The sequence below is a fragment of the Ixodes scapularis genome, unplaced genomic scaffold (assembly GCF_016920785.2).
Source record: "Ixodes scapularis isolate PalLabHiFi unplaced genomic scaffold, ASM1692078v2 PGA_scaffold0__279_contigs__length_252992795, whole genome shotgun sequence".
Lineage (NCBI taxonomy): Eukaryota > Metazoa > Arthropoda > Arachnida > Ixodida > Ixodidae > Ixodes > Ixodes scapularis.
This window is the reverse complement of record NW_024609835.1, coordinates 26,167,317-26,187,399: the sequence shown is the minus strand read 5'-3', so window position 1 is coordinate 26,187,399 and position 20,083 is coordinate 26,167,317. Positions and strand designations below refer to the sequence as shown.

Genomic DNA, 20,083 nt, shown 5'->3' with positions numbered 1-20,083 from the left:
AACTTGAAGCTTTAGAAGCTGAGTGAACAAAAGAGAGAGAGAGGGGGAATCACAAAAGCTCTTCATGAAGCACAACACTGCCATTTATTCGAGCGCGTCAGTAGAACGACACTTCCGCGTCGCCGAAGATGTATTCGCAAGGAAGCAAGGAAACATAACCGATGGAAACTTCTAGACTACCGAAAAGAAAACAATAAACCAGGAATGGCAAAAATGCTGCTCGCGAGCCGCATGCGGCTCTTCGCGGTTCCAAGTGCGGCTCGCGGCTCCATGGTAAGCGTACCCCCTTTCCCCTCCCGTGTCCCCAAGAGAAATAAAAAGTTCTAGAATAAAAAAATAAACAGATAGCCTCATAGTCTTGCTAGCCGTGCACTACACTACGTACATGTATATACAACTGGACTGCTTTATGACAGACTGATGTATCCAGTGACCCTGTTTTCTTTGATGTTCTAAACATAATTCCGAACCTTATATGCATAACGGACAGTGGCTGGCTATACCATGCACTCATTTGTGCTTAACGGCTGAAGAAACGCTTTGCTTCCAGGTGTTATTTGATGTAGTCGACAATTGCACTTTTTTCCAGGACTTCTCCCTCCATGTTGTTTCTTGTTAAGAGTACCTTCCCCCCCCCCCCCCCCCCCCCCCCTTTTTTTTCCCCCTTTTTCTTCCTGCGACTGTCGGAACTTTTTTTAGTTTTGTCCGCGGCTCTGACCCCATGTCACTCCGGCCACCCCTGCAATAAACCATGAAACAAAATGAGCTTGTGTATTTGGCCGTCAAAGTAACGAGAAAACTGACTCCTCACTTTCTAGGTAACGTAACTCGTTCCTTTTGAGAATTTGTAACGAGTAACTTATATAGTTACTTTTTGACTTAGTAACGAGTAACAGTAATTAGGTAATTTGTTTTTTTAAGTGCCTCGTGCATGCCTGGGCTTATTGCGACCGCTCTGGACTAAGCGGCAAAAAGTTAGCGCCCACAGGATATTCGGAGAATGGACTGCCGACACGCCTGCAGACACAGGGCAGTTTTGGGGAACCGTCTTTGCCCATATCCGATACGGCACCACATGGGCCCTCCGGTACGAACTGCGCATGCTCTGCCGCAGAAGACTCGCGCATGCGCAGATCGTACTGGGGGGAGGGAGGGAGGGAGGGAGGGAGGGAGGGAGGGAGGGAGGAGGAGGGGAGGGGAGGGGGGCATTCGTACCGTATCGGACGTGCAAACATGGTTCCCTAAAACTCCATACTGTATGAGTGGTGTGTTCAGATCACATCGAACACTCGAGTCCGGTTCGAATTTTTGTTTTCCTTCGTATTGTTATATGTTACTCCCTAATATGCGGGAAAACAAAATCACAAATGTTTTCTAGAAAAAAAAAACCTAATGAAAAAAAACATGATTGCTTTAAGATGGCAACGCCGTTTTTCGGCTTTGTCGATTCTGTCAAGTTTGACTGCATGTCATAGGCGAATTAAAAATACCATAAAACTGAATATTTTTGAACAAGCAGTGAATTATAGTTACTATCATTCTTGAATGTTTACAGAATTTTAAAAATATATATCGCGCTTAAAAATTTCGCAAATTTGGCCACTTTAACATTTTTATCCCATTTTTGTGACTCGAATGAGTATATAGTGACATGGAGTATGGGTCTCTCCGTCCGACGCTCTGATTGGCTCACTGGAACCCTAGCCTTCGCCCTCTGCCAAGCTACGCGGTGAGACCGCTATTCTTCGTAGAATTCAGGCCACGCGGGCGTTAGGGGGAGGGGGGACGGCTTTCGCGTTCCTCGGCCGGCGTGCCCGCGGGTCGATAGACCCGAACGGCGTCGCTGCATGCACGGCCGATCAATGCGGGCCGTCGGGGCAACTGGTCCCGTCCTCGAGTCGTCGGACTCGACCTGCCGCGGTTTCCGGTGTAGGTAACCACCCGAACGTGCGTGTGTGCAGGAGGGCTCTCCCGTGTGACGAACAGACCCGCCGCCGTGAACGTTCGCCTTAGACGTATATTAGGGACTTTTGATACATCGTTCCCGTAGCTCCGATGACGATACACGATAACGGTATGCGACGCATTTGCAAAGGCGCCGGCGGTGTATCGGGTCTCGTTACCTGAGTTACCGGAGCGCGCAACTTGCGTACACTCGTAAATTTATTTGGTTCCTGTTATACGGATGCTTACTCGGAAATCTCTTTCCTTAGGCGTTCCGTCAAGTGCAGTGAGGATGGCAGAGCGCTGGATGGGAATTTTAACTATCGAGCAGCACTTGCTAATGAAATGAAGTGCAATATGCGAATTGTAACGAAGGAATTTTGAATTTTTAAAGGATTTCTCCTTTCTTTTCTATCCGCTACTTCTTCAGTGTCATTGCATCATTTCGTCTAATATGCCGCCGTGCACACAGTCCGACGAAATGCCTTCGCGCTTCTAAATTAAACACGCAGTTCCTGTTTAGCTACGTACTGCAAAGGGCGGTGGGGAGTCTCACACCTATAGATAGCGCGCGCTATGATGACAAAGCATGGGAAAGTGTGTCTGTTATAGAACAACGTCGAACCATGCGAGAGATTGTCAGAAACTAAACTGCGTTTTGTTGCTGACACTTTGCATGCCTTTCCCCTGATCTCGCTTGTTACGGCAACACCGAGGGCAGCAAGGAAGGTCCGTCGAAGGCTCCCAGCTATCGCTTTGACTGTAGGTACTTTCCCAGGGTAATTAATTGTTTAACTTCCCAGGACGTCCACGTTGGCCGCGTTTACGCACCATTATCGATTCCGTTTTTAACTCACAAAACATGTCGACACAGTTCCGTTTTGAGCTAACACCCTGCTCGCGACGGACCTTGAGGCAGGGACGTTCCAGTTGCGCCAATGAATTATGCGTGTGAATTCGTGTATTTGTTAACGTAGTCTCGAGAAGTAACTCTGATCGGACCGAGTTATAAGCTGTCCTCCAAAAATGTAGTCAGATTGCTGTTACAGTTACTGAAATAATATTGTAACTTATGAAATAATGTGTTTAGTTACTGAAATTCCAACAAATTGCAGAAATTTGAGCACGTTTCGTGTGTTGCTTTTTAGCACTGGTAATACCTTGCTCCAAACCTCGCATCGCGCTCGGGAGCCTAAGGCTGATGCGAGTTTGTGGATATGACCCTTTTGTGAATTCGGTCGGTATATTTCAGTGCCGAAATATCGCCTCACTTACTTCGCATATAGTAATAAATACGCTTATATCAACACCGTCCATGCGCATTGTCAACTAAAAAAAAAAATGTTTTGCGCATTGTTCACTCGCCGCGCGAAGTAAGTTCTTACAATATTTCGTTGTCGGAGAAAGAAGCGATGCTTTCGGTGTTGAAACGTGTACGGCTCGATAGGATAACATGCGTCTAATTTGATATGCACCTACATATATCTTACTTCTTCACATAAGGGGGGAAATAGGAATGCTCAGCGAGGAACCAGACTTACTGAGAAGGCCCGCTTACTTTTCCCCATGACGTCACACTAAGAGTCCGGTAACGGGTGGAGCGGCTGTTGATTCGCTGCATCTCTCAACATTTCTTATCATACTCGCGTGACCTTGTTTGCGCAGCAAGTTTTACCAGCGGCGTTCGGACACAGTATTACGTCTAGTGCTGAACACGGCAAAGGCCTTGTATCTATCGTTACTCACAGCTTCAGCAACGCAGAACGGCGATTTCTGAGCACCATATCGTTCCCCAGCCAATGGGCAATATGCAAAAGTAGCAGCGCCCCTAGCGTTTCAGGTGCACTTCGGGAGCAGGAGACGATCAACGGGTTGTTTCGGCTTCGCCGGGTTGTGCGTCTGTCGTCTGCTATCATCCCCGCACCTCCATTGCTCACGTCGTCGTGGATTGCTCACACTTAAACACGACGCAGTCGGTACCCTTTTCTTCTCGTCGCTATCCGACTCGGCGAATAACGAAACAATGGCGATCTTGCTGGCACGGGTAGTGAGCGAAGACGCCGCAACGGCGAAGTCAAGTGAATACAGATCGACATACGCCGAACGCCGTGCCAGCTTACTGGATGCATTTGCTTGCAACCTCGCGGGAACAGCCACTGAGACTAGTGCTCTAGTTTTATAACACCCTCGCTTCGCCGATCGCCATGTTCACTCCGAGACTAACGCGGTGCATGACGAACCTCGACCTCGCTGTACGAGAATGCGTTCAAGCGCAAACGTGCACCTCTTGCTACGTCGCTGCGGTCTCGGTATGGCTGCAGAGCTCTGGGTGGCTGTTCTCGAGGTTGCAAACAAATGCAAGCTCTGTGCTGGCGCGGCGTTCGGCGTATGCGGAACGCAAGTTCGTCTGCTTTTTGCGTAGTGGCTGCGATGATGTCAGTACGCGAAACTCTTATTGGCTGGTTAAAAAATAAATAAATAGTGGGTAGACCTTAAGGCCTGTAGCTTTGATGTCTAGCCCTTCCAATCAACACCAATCAGAACTCGGCGTCGTTCTGACGTCAGCGCAAACCCTGCGCAAAAAGCAGACGATATGGTCGACCGAATACGTCGATCTGCGTTCACTTGACTTCGCCGTTGCAGCTTTTTCGCTCGCTCCCCGCGCTAGCAAAATCGCAATAGTTTCGTTATTCGCCGTGACTGATGTATAGGGACGAGAAGAAAAGGGTACTTAGTGCATCGCGCGCAAGTGTGGAGCAAACCACGACGACGTGAGCAATGGCGGTGCGGAGCCGATAGCAGGATTCACAAACCGGCAATAACTCACTCCCAAAAAAAAAAGTGTAGTTTTTACATTTTTTGTTGCATGTATGACACCCCAAAACTTCACTTCGACGTACAGCGCACTGATCTTAACCGAAGGTATACGAACTTTCAGGAGTGGCTATTTGATAGCCGAGTTGTACAACTTAATAAAATAGCTAATCTACGTATGACTCAATGCAAAAAGAAAGCAATCGGGGTTTTTTTTTTTTTTTTTTTGGCCCTACAGCAAAACCTCGGTGATTTTCTCTTCCTGTTTTTGACAAGTACTTCAGCTGTTTAATATGTTATATCCCACCGTCATCAAGCTCCTCGTAAAAGTTGGTGCCGTCAGTTTGACGTTATTGCGCTGTATACGTCGAACCGAAGCTTTGGGGTGCCATAGATGTGGCAAGAAGTGTAAAAGCTACACCTTTTTTTTTTTTTTTTTTACAGAGTGATATTTAACAGTTTTCTGCGCCCAGAGTGCACCCGAACTGCTAGGGGCGCTGCTATTTTGTGTATTGCCAGAGTGCCAAGGAATGAATCGCGGAGCTAGGAACGTGAATATAATAAGCTGTTGCACTCTAAAAAAAGTCTGTGAGTCTACTTTCTCGCGCAACACTCGGAGATCCAATCACCACAACTTACGGAGGCAGCTTAGCGAATGACGAAGCCAAAACATATGTTTAGACCAAAAAACGCAGTCTAAGTCGTGACATTAAGCAATGCAAGCGTGACGTTTTGCATTGCTTCATGTCACAACTGATACTGAGTTTTTTGGTCTAAGCATATGTTTCGGCATTGTCATTCGCTGAACTGCCTCCGTAAGTTGCGGTGATTGGCTCTCCGAGTGTTGAGCGTGAAAGTAGACGCACAGACTTTTGTTAGAGTGTATGTTGTCACTCACGGCTTCAGAAACGTGTGGCTTGTTTTGGTCACTGCTCTTGTATTGCGAGTTGTTCTTCAGCGTTCTTAATATCAGCTGATGCCGCACCCTCATTGGCTGCGGAACGCAGGTGGTCCGGACTAGCCACGCCCTGGGTTTTTTCAGGTATGCGAATGGCTGGAGTGATTCATATTTATTACACGTCCTCAGAAACCGTTTGTGCATTCTGCCATACAATCTAAAAAAAATATCACGCTTAACCTCACGCCAACCGCCACTTTTACGCGTGAAACGCTCGTCCCTAAAACTGAAATGACGTTGAAAGAACCACGTAGTCAAGAATAACCGCGCTTTTCCTTCATCCAAGCGTGAGTGTTCTCCAAAATAAAGCGTACGACTTTTTTTTTTTTTTTTTTGAAGGGGGAAGGGGGGAAGGTTTGTTCAACAGCCTAAGCGAGACGACCGTGAAACCGGGGTCGCACTGCTTATACATCAAAGAAACGACAGTCTGCATCGAGATTCGAACTGGAAGTCACCGCGAGATCCATGCTTCGAATGCGGCGTGGCATTTAGTTCAAGGAGAAAACTTGGCACGCGGCATTCGAACCACGGTTACTTCGGTGACTTGTGTTTGCAGACTGTCTTTCGTATGATGGGATAAGCAGTATGGCCCCGGCTTAAAACTCGCCTCCTTTCCTCATCACGCTTATTTACACCAGACATCCATCTTTCTTTAGTCATTTCTTTTTAATAAGAAGTTTGAACGGTGTACCGCGCCCTATTGATTCAGCGCCATGCAGCCGTCTACTTATTTTTGCCAACTCAAACTCGGTTAGTGTTGGAGCACGTGACTGATTACCGCTCTCCTCGGCCGAACGGCCTATAAAATGGATTGTCGTTCCGAGTGCTTTGCGGCGCAGCGTGTTCGAAGGCACTTCTCACCCGAGAGCGTTGGAGCCCTTGCGGGCGTCCTCGCTGGAATGCTCGTAATACGGGGAGCTGCGTGGCGCCCCTTCTTTGATGTAGGAGTGAGTTCCCCTTTTGAGCGTCGATGAATGCCGGGCGGTCCTTGCCAAGCTGCCGCCTCGCCTCCACCACTGCGTGTTCTCCCCGTCCCGTCTCCGACCATTTCTCAAGCGTTCCTCTTCGAAGCATTGTCAGAGCAGTCCCTTGGTCGTCGCACGTCTAAAACCCAAAGCACTCTTTTTTTCTTTTTTTACCGAGGCAGTGTTTTCTTGTTGGCTGTCAAAGCGTAGACGCCGTATGGCATAGGGACGACTGCCTTCGTCTTGTGTATGACACCTTTGCGGATATCGCACGCCAGAAAATCTTTTTTTTTTTATTTACTTTGCTTGTTTGAGCGGCGTCTAAAACAAATGCATTATCGGGTTACCGATCTTGTTTTCGCTTTTATCCCTTCATAAACCCATCAACGGTTCTCGAGTGCGGCAGTTTTAAAGCCTATATATCTCGAATGGCCGGTCGGTCGAAATCTGTCCCGTCGGAACCTCTTGCACCTAAAATACTCCGGCGACGCATGATAGGTATATGTATGGGTAGACACGAGCTCAACTCTGACATTACGTCACTGCGGTGGTGCTGCTGTCGGCAGTGCGCATGAGCGCAGACGCTTCAACACGCGCGAATCTGGTTTCTGCGTGCGCACGGTGTCTGCCATTTTGTTGTTGGGTGTCAGCGCGACGAAACCTCTGTGTACTACATAATCGATGGTTTCAGATGCACCTTTGGAATGCTTGTCTTCGGCACGCACCAGACATGATGACGTCAATGAAAGCACCCTATGGCCGTGTTCCAAAATTGACTCGATCTTACTCCAGGATAAGGGTTTTGTACCCTTGGCGTTCTAAAACCAACCCGCGTCCAGCATTTTTCAATCTGTGCTGTCACGTGATACGATCCGCCGGAGTAACTCGGATCCATTTGGGTAAGATTGGGAACACAGCCTCGTTCCAAATGGATAGACATGTCGCGAAAACAGCGGGAATCGCGGTGAGGGCACCGGGAACCATTCCGTGGTGGCATCTGCGCGCCGCTTTCTTCTTTTGCAGGTTGCAAGACGTGAAGGATTGAGTTTATTCCTTTTTATTCTCGTGATTCAAAAGAAACCAGAGCGGATTCGTGGTGCACGCCACGGCGCTCTGTGGCGAATTTTGTTTTCCGGAAGTCGGAAAGCCAGCTCTTTTCGTGTGTGTGTTTGTGTGTTTGCGTGTGTGTGTGTGTGTGTGTGCGCGCGCGCGCATGTGTGTGTTTGTGTGTTTTTTTCTTTCTTCAATAGTTGTATCTTTTCTCGGTCAGGAAGTAGGTACAATTTTTAATTGTAAACCTTCGGAGGTATCATCGGAAACCGCTGAATTATTCTTTTTCTAAATATATTTACGTGCAGTGTTTCATCGCGCATTGAAAAGAGCGCACAGCGGGCCTTATGCGCCCGTTTGGGAGAACGTGCCGGCTATTTTCGGAATACGTTCTTCGAGTTTGTTTGTTTTGAGATGTCACTCTTTGTGTCATTTGGAAATCCGTCGCGGTAAGAGGACATGATGAACTCGTCCTTTCTTGAAACATTTTTTTTTACTCTAGTCATTGAGAGCTAAAGAAGCGCAGGACGATCCCTTATTGTCACACCGGAGCCAACGAGATTGCGTCATTACCCGATAAGAATGCCGAACAATGAATCAACAACCTTCCCCTCATCGTTATCGCCCCATCGGATTAACCCGCGTCGCCTGTAAGCTTCTCGAATATGGTATTGACTCTCACCTTGTGAATTAGCATTTGCAATCTAACATTTTCAGCCCACTTTAACATGATTTTCAAAAAACATGCTCATGGGAAACACAGCCCGTATGACTCACCCGTGATCTTCATCGTATTCTTGACCAAAATACTCAGGCAAACTGCTATTTAATTTTTTTTTCTTGCTAAGGCGTTTGGTTACGTTTTTTACAAACTCCTGCTTCACAAACTTTTACAGCTTAACATATATGCTAATGTTCTTGCGAGGATTCAGTCTTCAGCGAAACTTACGGAGGCAGCTCAGCGAATGACGATGCCGAAACATATGTTTAGACCAAAAAACGCAGACTGAGTTGTGACATTAAGCAATGCAAAACATCACGCTTGCATTGCTTAATTTCACAACTGAGTCCGTTTTTTGGTCTAGACATATGTTTCGGCATCGTCATTCGCTGAGCTGCCTCCGTGAGTTGCGCTGTTTGATTCTCCGAGTGTTGTGCGTGAAAGTAGACGCACAGACTTTTTTTTAGAGTGCACCCTGCGTTTCTTAAAGGGCCTTTGACTATATAAGTTTAAAAAGATGCGGATCGCTGCAATCTACGGAGGGCGGTCGGCAAATGACGGGGCTGACAATATGTATAACCCCCCCCCCCCCCCCAAAAAAAAAAGAAAAAAAAATTATGAATCGGAAAAAAGAAAAACGAAATAAAAAACAGGACTTGAGAATGTGGCACTGAGCATGGTGAAAGGTCACGCTCCATGCTGCAACGCAGGCCGTTTTTCGTTTTGTTTTAGGTTTAAACATATTATCGGACCCGTCATATTCGCCGAGCGCCCTCCGCACATTGGAGCGATTGGCTTTCCCGATCGCTTTGTGGGAGAACAGACGCTCCGGGTTTCCAAAGAGTGTATAAAATGATCGACTCTTGCGCGAGAAATTCGAAACTTCGTTCTTGTTTAGGTGTTGGTTCGCTAGCCAAACTGTCCCAGCTTTTAAGTACTTTTCGCGCTCCTTCCTAATTGCACCGAGAAACTTGAACCAACTCCTCCCTTGCTCACTGTATCGTTGACGGACTAACGGGCGTGAAATTCGCAGCGCGTGCCACGAACGCGTCTCTCCAAACGAGACCGCATGCTTCGGAAACCGAAATGAGCCTGCGCCGAGTTCCTTTGCCCGGCTCGTAATTTGCGGAATGTATTCCGCCCTCCCGAGGTCCTGATTAATGAGTCACAGGGAAGGGCATCCAACTCGATCCCGCCCTACGATCACTAACGTCGCAGAGCGTCGCAAAACCGTCCTCTTAGCAGTCGTTCACCGGCTTCCTGGATCTGCAATGCGGCACAATACAATGTGTCTCTGAAAAAAAACAAAAAAAAAACGCGGTTTTTATATCAGTAAATATGCGCTACGCTTCCCCAAACGCTCAGTATAGGCCCAAATGTAGTGCCGGTTCTCCGGACTGGACGCCAAAGTTTAAAATTCTGGCGTCATCTGATACAAAAGTTATAGGCTCGCTTTTTTGCTAGTGCTGCGGGTATCGCGTTTTCAGCACGTCCCTCGCTCCAGCTGCGACGCCCGCAGCGCCGGGAATACTTGCATGGCCGAGGCGTCTTTAGCTTTCGGCCTTAGTCGGTGTCCAAGAAAAGGCTGTTAATTTTGATAGAAAACTGATTGGCCCTCCAAGTCATGTATGGGGACTACAGACGCCGGGGCTCTTGAGAAATTTCAGTACTGAAATTTACGCACGTCTACGCATCAACAAGATAGCTGGGCTTATTGACGAGTCAATACGAACGTACTCTCTATCATCGACTGACTTTCGATGAGCGTGGACAAGTTTTCACGTGCAAAAGTGAATTCCAGAACAGTTCCTAGCTGGGCGTGTTTTTCTGCACCAGCGACTAGAGCTGTCTGAATTGTCGGACGCTCAGTGACAGGCGATGCCGTGTTACCGACATTGTCCCTCGTTTTTCGCAGGAGGACATGGCGACAGCCCTGGTGCGCCTGCTGCCCCGGATCACTGTCATCGCACTGTGCCTCCTGTTCGGCTACGGACTGCTGTACCGGCCGCTTAGCTTCGGTAGCCTCGCGGGCAGGCCCCGCCCGGACATGTCCTGGCTCCTTGCGCAGCAGGACATCCGCCAGCTCATCTCGAACGGGTCGCTGCTCCTCAGCCCCAAGGACCCGTGCCCTTCCTTCTTGGCGGTCGTCATCTGTTCGGCCGTGAACAACTTCGTGGCCAGAAGGGCCATCCGCGACACCTGGGGACAGGACGCCAGGTCGCCTCTGGTCCGCGCCTTCTTTCTGCTGGGACGCACCGACAATGAGACGCTGCAGGAAGACGTGGTCCGCGAAAGCAGGCTCTTCGGCGACGTCATTCAGGCCGACTTCATGGACACCTACAACAACCTGACGGTCAAGTCTGTGGTGCTGCTGAAGTGGACCGGCCAGCAGTGTCCCCAGACGAGGTACATCCTCAAGACGGACGACGACATGTACGTGAACGTGCCCAACCTCGTGTCGTATCTTAACAAGAAGGGCGGCCGCAAGATGCTCCTGGGTTGCCTCATCAGCGGCGCGACTCCCATCCGCGACTGGACGTCCAAGTGGTACGTGCCGCCGTTCGTGTACCCGCATCACACGTACCCGGACTACCTTTCCGGCACGGGGTACGTGATGTCCGGGGACGTGTTGGGACAGCTGTTCAGGACAGCGTTGGAGACTCCTTTCTTCTACATGGAGGACATCTTCGTCACCGGCATGGTGGCGCAGAAGGTGGGCATCAAGCCCGTCAATTACGACGCCTTCAAGTTTTACAAGCGGAAGAATAACCCGTGCGTGTTTCGGAAACTCATCACGGCGCACATCATGACTCCTTCGGAACTGAGGAGCATGTGGAGCAGAGTGCGTGATCGGAGGATCAAGTGCTCCTGATTAGGTTGAAGGGGTGCCCCACCTTCCTGGAGGGGTGCCCTGGTTTTACTTAAAAAAAACGACCCTCTGCTCAGGATGGGTTCATCCTGCTCTTCGAGACGCTTTCAGCGACGACCGAGTGCTCTGTGCGGGTCAAGCAGAGGCGTCAACCAGCTATGGCGTGTGTTCTGGTCATCGATCGTTCGGATGTTGATGGCCGTGGTCCCGCAGTGCCGAGAGTGGCGCGATTCAGCATTCTCCGAGTGGTGGTTTACCACAGTCTTTGCTGCTTTTCATCATTAGCAACTCCACTTGCTGTCCATGGCATTTAGGACGGGGGAAACGAATCTGTGAGATTTGCTTAGAAAAAGCGAGTCTTGTGCTTTTGAGCAAACTGACTTCGTCGGTTGCTTAAATCGGCAGTAGGAATGTATAATACCTTGAGGTCGGTAAGCCAATTTTAGAAAGCAGGTTTCTTTGTGATACGGTGAAGAAGACGAGTCGGCGCGACACTGAATAGCTTTCTGATGGAAGCGAAAGAGCACCTCGTGATGCGAATTGACATAGTAGACTCGAGTGTGTCTTTTTATGCATGACTTGAGCAATGTTACAAATGGCTCGCATTTTCTGCCCATGTGATGGAGATACTTGTAGCGCGTTAAAACGAGGTTTAGACTGAGAGAGAATAACGAATGCAGTGTTTGGCTTGTCTTTTTTTTTTTTTTTTTTTAATATATATATATATATATGCTCCGGAAGAACATGCACTCAGGCGAATACCACTTTTTGTGTTTGAAAAAGAAAAGGTTAGTGACAGGACTGAACGTGGTGCGTTCGCATCGTGAGGCAGTGGAAATGTTCACTTAGGTACAGAACGCGACACAGTTAGCACGAACAAGCGATCGACGGTGTTTTGCGTATTTTTCTAGGAATGGAAATTAGGTCACGAAGACTCAATCTGATCATCTTGGGCACCGAACTAGGCGGGAAAGTGTGGCGTTCGTCAACAACCTTGCTGTATAAAACGCGAAAAAGCACCAATGTCGTGTTCGGGCTCACTGCGTCACGCAGTGTACTAATTTTTAGAATAATATTTTTTTTCCTTATTTTGTGTAACGTCAAAAGCGAACCAGGGTCAATATCGCTGACTCTGTGGTCACAGACTTCGTCACAAAATGAGCTTTTAACTCAACATAGTGATAGCCGTTCGTACGTATATCAGAGTACTCCAGGAACAAACATTTTCGTTAGTGGTTTCGGAGAGCCGTGGTGTTCCCAGTGTATGATAATCTGCCCAACGTCCCTGCCCGTCTGTTGGTAGGTAGATCTAGAGCCACTGCGTACGGCAGCTTAGCTGCCAGAGTAACGCCACGCTTTTCTCCGGGCCACCTCGCCAAGATTGGTCAAAGAATAGGAGGACATGTGTAAACACGGAGAAGTGTCCGAGCTTGCCCAGTTTCCATGACAACTGAAAATTATCGATCGCGCTTGAACAGGATTTGGCCGTCATCTGCCACTGCCTCCGGATGCACAAGGGCTTTCCAAACAGGGCGCAGCAAATGCCGTGCACGGCAGTAAAAGCGTGCGCGAAGCTGGGGTGCGCGCTTCCGTCTTCAATGAAGACTTCAACCACGCAAACAGCACGACTTTCCTCCTCGCTGTTGTCTCTTTCTCTTCCTTGTTTTCGGGCTATTGGGGACCGAGAACAACGGAGGCCTAGACAACAGCCAGCAGAGCTTCTGAGTGGCTGGCCAGAGCTACGTGGTGGGCACGCTTCAAGCCCCTATCCAAGGACAAAAACAAATAATACCTTTCACCCCCCCCCCCCCCCCCCCCAAAAAAAAAAAAAAAGTATTGAAGTGAATTAGAATTGAGGGAAACCTCCATTTTCGGTACAGCAAGTTCCGTGCACGGCATCTGCTGTTTGGATAGCCCTTCAAATAGGTGCCCTTTCCCACGCACAAAGTTCGCTGTCCACCAACTGTCCAAAGGAAACTTCCAACTAACAAGGTCCAACTGTCGTTTTTATCCCACTTTAATAATCAGCCTAATATGCGCATTTCCACACCACACCTTTCTCAGCCCGCATCAACGTGCTCGAATAAATATAGCGATAAAACTATTTAACACAGCTGTTAGCGATACGGTTGGCATGGTGACCTTAAAGACCGAAACGGCAAAAATGGAGATACCATCAATGCTTCTGGCGCAGTGAGTCTATAGTACGTCCCTTTGCCTATGCAGTACCATTGCCCTGGCATCTATGAATGCCGTATACAGAGGCGCTAGGTAGGTCTGACATAGCTCCGGATTCCCCCGAAAGTGCTGCATTTGTATTACAAACCTGATGATTCTCTTTTTATTCTATGCTTCTTTTTTCTTCCACCGCAATGTTACAAATATGGAACAACTACTTGAAAATCTTTTGTCCGCAGTCGCCGCAGGACGTGGCAATTTCCCTACCATCTGGCCTTGTTGGCACCCGAGGAGAACACAGAAAAGGCCCCGAGTGTACAGTTTAACGCGCTGCGCTCATAACACCAATCATTGACCAATCATTGACCCTCTTTTGATAAAATGAGGCTCGTTCTTCCTTCCTTCCTTATTGGCTAGTCTGATCGAAAGAAAATCTATGATTGGTGTTCTGAGTGCATCGCGGGGCATTGTACAATCAGGTGCTATTGAAAATGTATCGGTCTATGCCGATATTGCACTCTAAAACATCCGGAGGGTCTCCTTTTCCCGCCAAGCACTCGTAGACTGTTTTGTCTTCAGGTTCAAACGTAATTACAGCCTCGTCCTTAGCCGTGGGTTCCAGCGCTTAGTTCTCCTAAGTGCTTTGCGGGAGTGCAGACATTCCAGATTTCTTAGGGTGTTACAAAAACAGATCTTACGAAATTATGAACATGCATATTCCTACTCGCATAATATATTAACGAATTTTAGAATCTCGCGGCCGCAGTGTTCTGCCAGAATACCTTCTCTCTCACTATTGCCGGCCTCGGCATGCGTTTATACGAGTACGAATTTACGAGGATATTTTTAGCGTTACACTATTTTACCCCTGGTACTGAATCTCTTGCAGGGCTCACGAGGATTCGCCTTTTTTCTGTCGTGGCTAACTGCTTCCGTAAACACTGCTTTCAAGGTCTAGTGTAGTAGTTACTTTTATTAAATCATTAAATCAACAACGCCTCTACGCTTTTTTGTTTGTTTGTCCGTAGTACACAGTAGCGAATAGGTCCGCGAAACGGCAAAACAAGACGATCAGCCTGAGCTGTATATCTACGATTCTGGATTGGGCGGAGGAAAGCAGAAAAGCGTAGCTCAATTGTGTTCAGAAAATGGCCGAGTGGAAGCACGCGATAGCGTTGCAGTATATTGCCGCAAGTTCCGTGAAAACTGTTTTAATTTGTTTTTTTCTCAAACTTTTGGAAGAATGCAGATCTTGAAAGTGCATCCTCTTATATTTGACTAAACGTTCTAGATGGAATGTGGAAAACGGAAAACGTTTTTGTTTGATTTCATTTTTTATGGTAATCGAAATGTTCGAAAACGTTTTTATTCAAAGTATGTCGTCTCTTAGTACAACTACATGGAAGACTTCGTACAATGCGAAATTTGGAAGGATTCAATTCAAATAAACAAATTTGGGTGACTCTCCAACATTTTAACCACTGAATATGTACCAGGCTTTGAGGTTGATCGTGTCTCCCTTAAAACGCGCTTTCACCAAAACGCGAATCTGGTACAAAAAAAAAAAAAAATCTAGCTGTGCTCGATATTTATCAGCATTCGCACTTGCCGACGGTTTGCATTTGGGCTTCTCTCGATTTTTGAGTGAACTCAAATGAATGCCACCACGTTTTCTATCTTGAATCTGACAAGAACATTCGTTTCCTGCTGTGGACGAATTCTGAGAGCATTAATATTTTATACTTTTAACAAACAGATATGGTTTTAATGCCACGTCTACACTTCATTTGTTCTGCCCACTATTGCTGTTTAACTTTCCTCACTTAATAATAATAAAAACAACTTTTACAAAGTAAGCTTTTTTTTTTTTTTTTGCTATAGTAAACATAGTCCGTCGTGACAGACGGCTGGAATGAACAAATAACAAAGCGAGCGTTATGACTCGAACGTGATTGTACTCAGCGCTACGCTCTGAGTGGTCCTTGAGGGCACACCAGACCGTGGTTCACTCGAAACACCAGTTCAGTCAATGAGAGGTGGCGACCAGTGTCGCACTCCGGCGTTAATGCAGTTTCATTAGCAAACATCAACAGCACCCGAAGGGGTTTGTTGGTTGCTCTAGGAATGCGCTCTGAAATTCGCCCAGTCGCCGCAGCGAAGAGAGCGACGAAGTGCTTGTCCCGCCGTCTCTGTCACTTCGGCTCCGCCTCGTTCTTCCGCAGCTCGTTATGTTCGGCTCGCTGTTGACACTTTCTCGATTGCCTCTTCCTCGCGAACAGGGGGGGGGGGGGGGGGGGTGGGGGGCTGTTTGGTGGTTGCCTCTCCAAACGTTATCCGGAGCCGCGCTCCTTTCTTCTCTATTTTTTTTTTTTTTTTTTTTTTTGAACGCGAAGAGAGCGTTTTTGAACTTCGGGAAAAAGAGGGGCTAGGGGAGAGTAGGAGAAAAAGCAAATAAAAAGTCTTGACGAGAGGTTCTCTCCACATCAACTCATCCAGAGCGAGACGGTCTCGCAGAGGATGAGGTGGATGCGCGAGGGATCGTCGCCTATTGGGAGAGGGATATCGCGGCAGAACTGGCTCTCTCCCCCACGATCATGTAAGTTTCTGCGTACGAACAGCACCGGATTTCGCCGAAAAGGGGGCACAAACAGCTACCGCTGTAAAGGGGGGAGGGGGGGAGGGGAGGGGAAGGGGGGGACACCTTTATTCGCGAAGACCGCACAACGATTGGGGTTCGATAACACTTTCCCTTTCGATTTGCTAAGCTGATTAAAAGATCGATTTTTACGAGTGCATCGCGGGACATCTGAAAGTGCGCCAATCACCGGCTTTTTAGAAGCGAATAGACTGTTGCAGTTGCCACGGTCGCTTTGTTTGTGTTCCGTTATGGGCTGTACTCTTCTTTTTGTAATGCTTGAGCTATGTAAAGCCCGGAACAATTTTTGGCGGGGAGTTATTCTTCACATGTCGAATAGTTTACTCTTGTTTTCTTGTCGTTTCTAGATCATCGCTGACCCCGAAGACTCGCATATTGCAAACAAATTAGGTCCCCTGAGTCTCACCGGCTATTATTGTTTTGCTCGTTGTCGCCGTCTCTCTTTCTAGAGTGGACCAAGTACTCGGTCGTCGCCATCGATAGATGCGTAATAAATGTGAAGGCGCACAAACATATGCTTTATGAATGTTCTTGAACACCTTATCGAAAAGGGGCCTATACTTGGTTTCACCTGAGGTCAAAGGGGAGCCAAACCTTACCAGCCAAAACAACCGAAGACTTGAGCGAATTGGTCGTACATTGTAGAGAATTAAAAGCGCTAAAATACACGAAGGACAGGTAGAAGAGCGTACAGCGCAAAGCGATAAAAATTAAAAGTGTTCTGTGGTGCAGGTCCTCCTACTTGTCTTTCGTGTCTTTTAGCGCTTTTAATTCTCTCTAATGTAGCCAATAAGATGGATGGATGGATGAATCCGGCTAAGCCTTTTCGATCGGGTGGTAGCTTACGCCACCTAGCCATTTTGTTTTACCATTTTAGCTTAGGGCAGCGCCAAAAGCGCCACCTCGTGGCGTTCGTTGTCTCGTGCTTGTGTTTTCGACGGAAAATCCACTCAAGCGCGCAGGGTGCACCATGACTTTACGCTTTCGTTCTGTGTGTACGTGTTTGTGTGTCTGCATGGCCGTGACTGCGCTCTGACTTGTGACATAATGCAATATAGTCGCCTCGCGGCGATTTTGAAGCACGTCTCTCACTCATCGAGACTAGCATGCTTTCGAGAGCTAGTGATTGCCGCGGAAGATATAATATATTGTGAAAGTAATAAGTAAGTGTGAATCCATGGCTTGGAGTTCTTTGTTATGTTGTTTTTCAGGGGCATCTGCTATTGTTAATTTTGATCGTGTGCTGTTTTGCCCATAGAGCTGTACCAGCTACTTCCGTTATACTCCATCTCACAAACGTCCGCAATCTAAACAAAGGCATGGGCACGAGGGTGTGGCTTCGGAAAATGCCTCCTTTGCGCGAGTCCTCGTCCAAACAAAAGCATTCTGCTGAGCTAGGCTCACGCGCCCATGCCTTTGGTTTTACTGCAGACACTTGTGAGGTGGAGTATAGTGCAGCGCGAGTGACAATCATTGGAAATTTAGAGTCGGCGTTTGTCCACAATAAAGGGGGCTTTTCGGGTCTCGTTGAGCCACGACGTTTCACGTTCGGCTCGAAGCAAAAAGAGCCAAAAACATGGTTTACCTAGTAAAAAAAAAAAGAAAAAAAAATCCAGAATATTAGGGTATCAAACAAATAATGTAGGCCCTGGGCGCCTCTGAATCCGGTCCCGTGACTCTAGTTATTTCCGTACTCTCTCCGTTATGGACTACGGTGCCGACAAGGCGCGCTGTGATTTCTGAAAAATGCTAATCGGAAGCCCTCGCAGATGCTCGCGGTCTGACACAAATATGTAATACAGCCGGAACGTGCTACCTTTGCTTTGACTATAGGTATAGTCTTTCCCATCAGCCTTCGATGAAGCTGGCTCAACTGAGTTTGTGGCTCATTTTGCTTCGAAAACAGCCGACTCGGGGCACATCGTGAGGGGCGTGATTGTTCGCTTTTCGCGCGCGCGCGCATTGAAAACGCCGTCATTAAGTCCGTTGTTGAAAGAAAAAACGGCCAAGTTTGCAATTTGAGTACAGCCTTTTGATTCTAACACGCTGTCTGTCTCTTCGCGTTTTATGTAAGCTAGCACCTGTCTCCTCGCTCCATTTGTGGTTTTACGGGCTTGGAGGCATCTGCAGCGCAGTTTACATCTGCATCTGTCTGCTCTCAACGAGCGACATAAATTGCGTTGAATTTAAAGAAAATGTTTCCTGTAATGATTTATTTCTTCGTATACGCTGCTCTACTTTTTTTGTTTTTTAGTATTTTGTTTCATTAATCTAGTGTTCCCGTATGAGATCCCCCCCCCCCCCCCCCCCCTTTCCCCTGTCTTGGTATCGCAATTCCTGGTCTGATGGCGGCTGACAAAGTATGAGACCAGCCATCGGGTATTTATCACAACCTGCCTGTATGTGCGTGAGTGTCTATGGCATCTCTATACTCGGGTAGGCAATCAACACGCTTTACTGGCAGTTAACCTTAAATTGCCTCGCTTGAAAACCACCTTTCAATCAAGGTGCAAATTGTTTTAAGCTTCTAAAGATGATCCTGAGCGGTGATTTGGCAATTGTCATCCAACAGCCTCATTTCCAAGGCTTCACCCGAGCCTCCCTATTGCAGAGTTAAGAAGCTCCCGCTTGCTCCACTTCCATAATTTATTCCTGGCTTTCGGCAATATTTCCGCTTTCCTTTTCACATCTGCACTGATGCACTTCGCGCATTTCGTAGACTTTGGAATATTGCTTCGAGGCAGACACATAGCTCCTGCAAAACAACGCAGTGTTGTGATACTGAAAGCAGGCAGTTATTTCCTTTATATAGTAAACTCCGTTTTTCAGCCTAAATATGCAGGTGTATGATGGCTCTGTCACACTTTGTCTTTCGTCGGCTTCCTAGCCTTTTCACGCAATGTGTTTATGTTCTGGATTTCATTCAAAAAGCGTTACGCTCGAGTTTAACAAAACCCGTTGCAGTCAGGTGATGTCAACATAAAGACAGCACAAATAAAGTTGTTGAAGTTGGTTTTGTTGAATTGTCAGATACCTAGCTGTGTTACCCGTTCTAGAAATACTCAAATTAACGGCACATGAAAGCAGGGCAGCAGCATCCGTAAGCATGGACGCCGTCATTATCAAAAGTTGCTCAATGAACACTCTCCATCCTCTCCTTTCGCGCACTCTCTTCGCTCCCTTTGTATTGCTCCCTGCTCGCTTCATTCGCGAATAAATATGCCGCGATAAAAGCTGTGACTCCGCCACCCTATGGGGACGAAGGCCCGACTTGTTGCGTCGGTGAAAAGTAGGGATGTCGCGAACCACCCTAGGTTCGATTTCGAAAGGTTTTGATATTTGCGAAGCGAACTGAGGTTCGATTTCGAAAATTTGTGATAGTTTCGTACCGACCGACGTTCGAATTCGAAAAATTCGCCACTTTCGATCTCAGTGGAGTTTCGAATTCGAGAAGTTCGAAACTTTCACGGTTTCTAAAATTTCGGTTCGATTATTTCGAATATTTTTTACTTGAGGTTCGATAAGTGCGAAGATTTCTTACTTTTCTAACTTGAAATTCGAGATATTCGAAAAATTTGAATTTCTTGGGATCTGAAGTTCGAAGATTTCGAAATTCTTTGGAAATACAATTCGAAAACTTCGAACGCTTCGAATTTTTATAGACTTGAAGTTCGAAGAAATCGAAGATTTCTAATTCCTCTCTGCATAAAGTTCGAAAAGGTCGAAGGTTTCGATTTTCTTATAACGCTAAATTCGAAAAAAAAAAAAAAAAACTGAAGATTTTGAATTCCATTCAAATCCAAGTTTTCAAAGTTCGAAGTCCGGTTTTCAAGTTCCTCCACCAGTTTCAGTTTCAGATAACGTTTTCACGACTCACTGGTTTTCACGAAATCAAGTTTAGAAAAGTTAGGGTGTGTTATCTAGTTTT

At 47.2% G+C, this 20,083-nt stretch overlaps 1 protein-coding gene across 1 annotated transcript in view; it reads left to right on the top strand.

Moving 5' to 3' along the window:
• LOC8052522 (beta-1,3-galactosyltransferase 1) overlaps window positions 1–18,461 on the top strand; it is an 86,586-nt gene extending 68,125 nt beyond the window's left edge. Inside the window, exon 2 of the mRNA XM_029967459.4 lies at window positions 10,368–18,461. Within this exon, the coding sequence (XP_029823319.1) occupies window positions 10,368–11,324 (957 nt within the window). The 3' untranslated portion in view covers window positions 11,325–18,461. The remainder of the gene's footprint in view (window positions 1–10,367) is intronic.
• The last annotated feature ends 1,622 nt before the right edge of the window (window positions 18,462–20,083 follow it).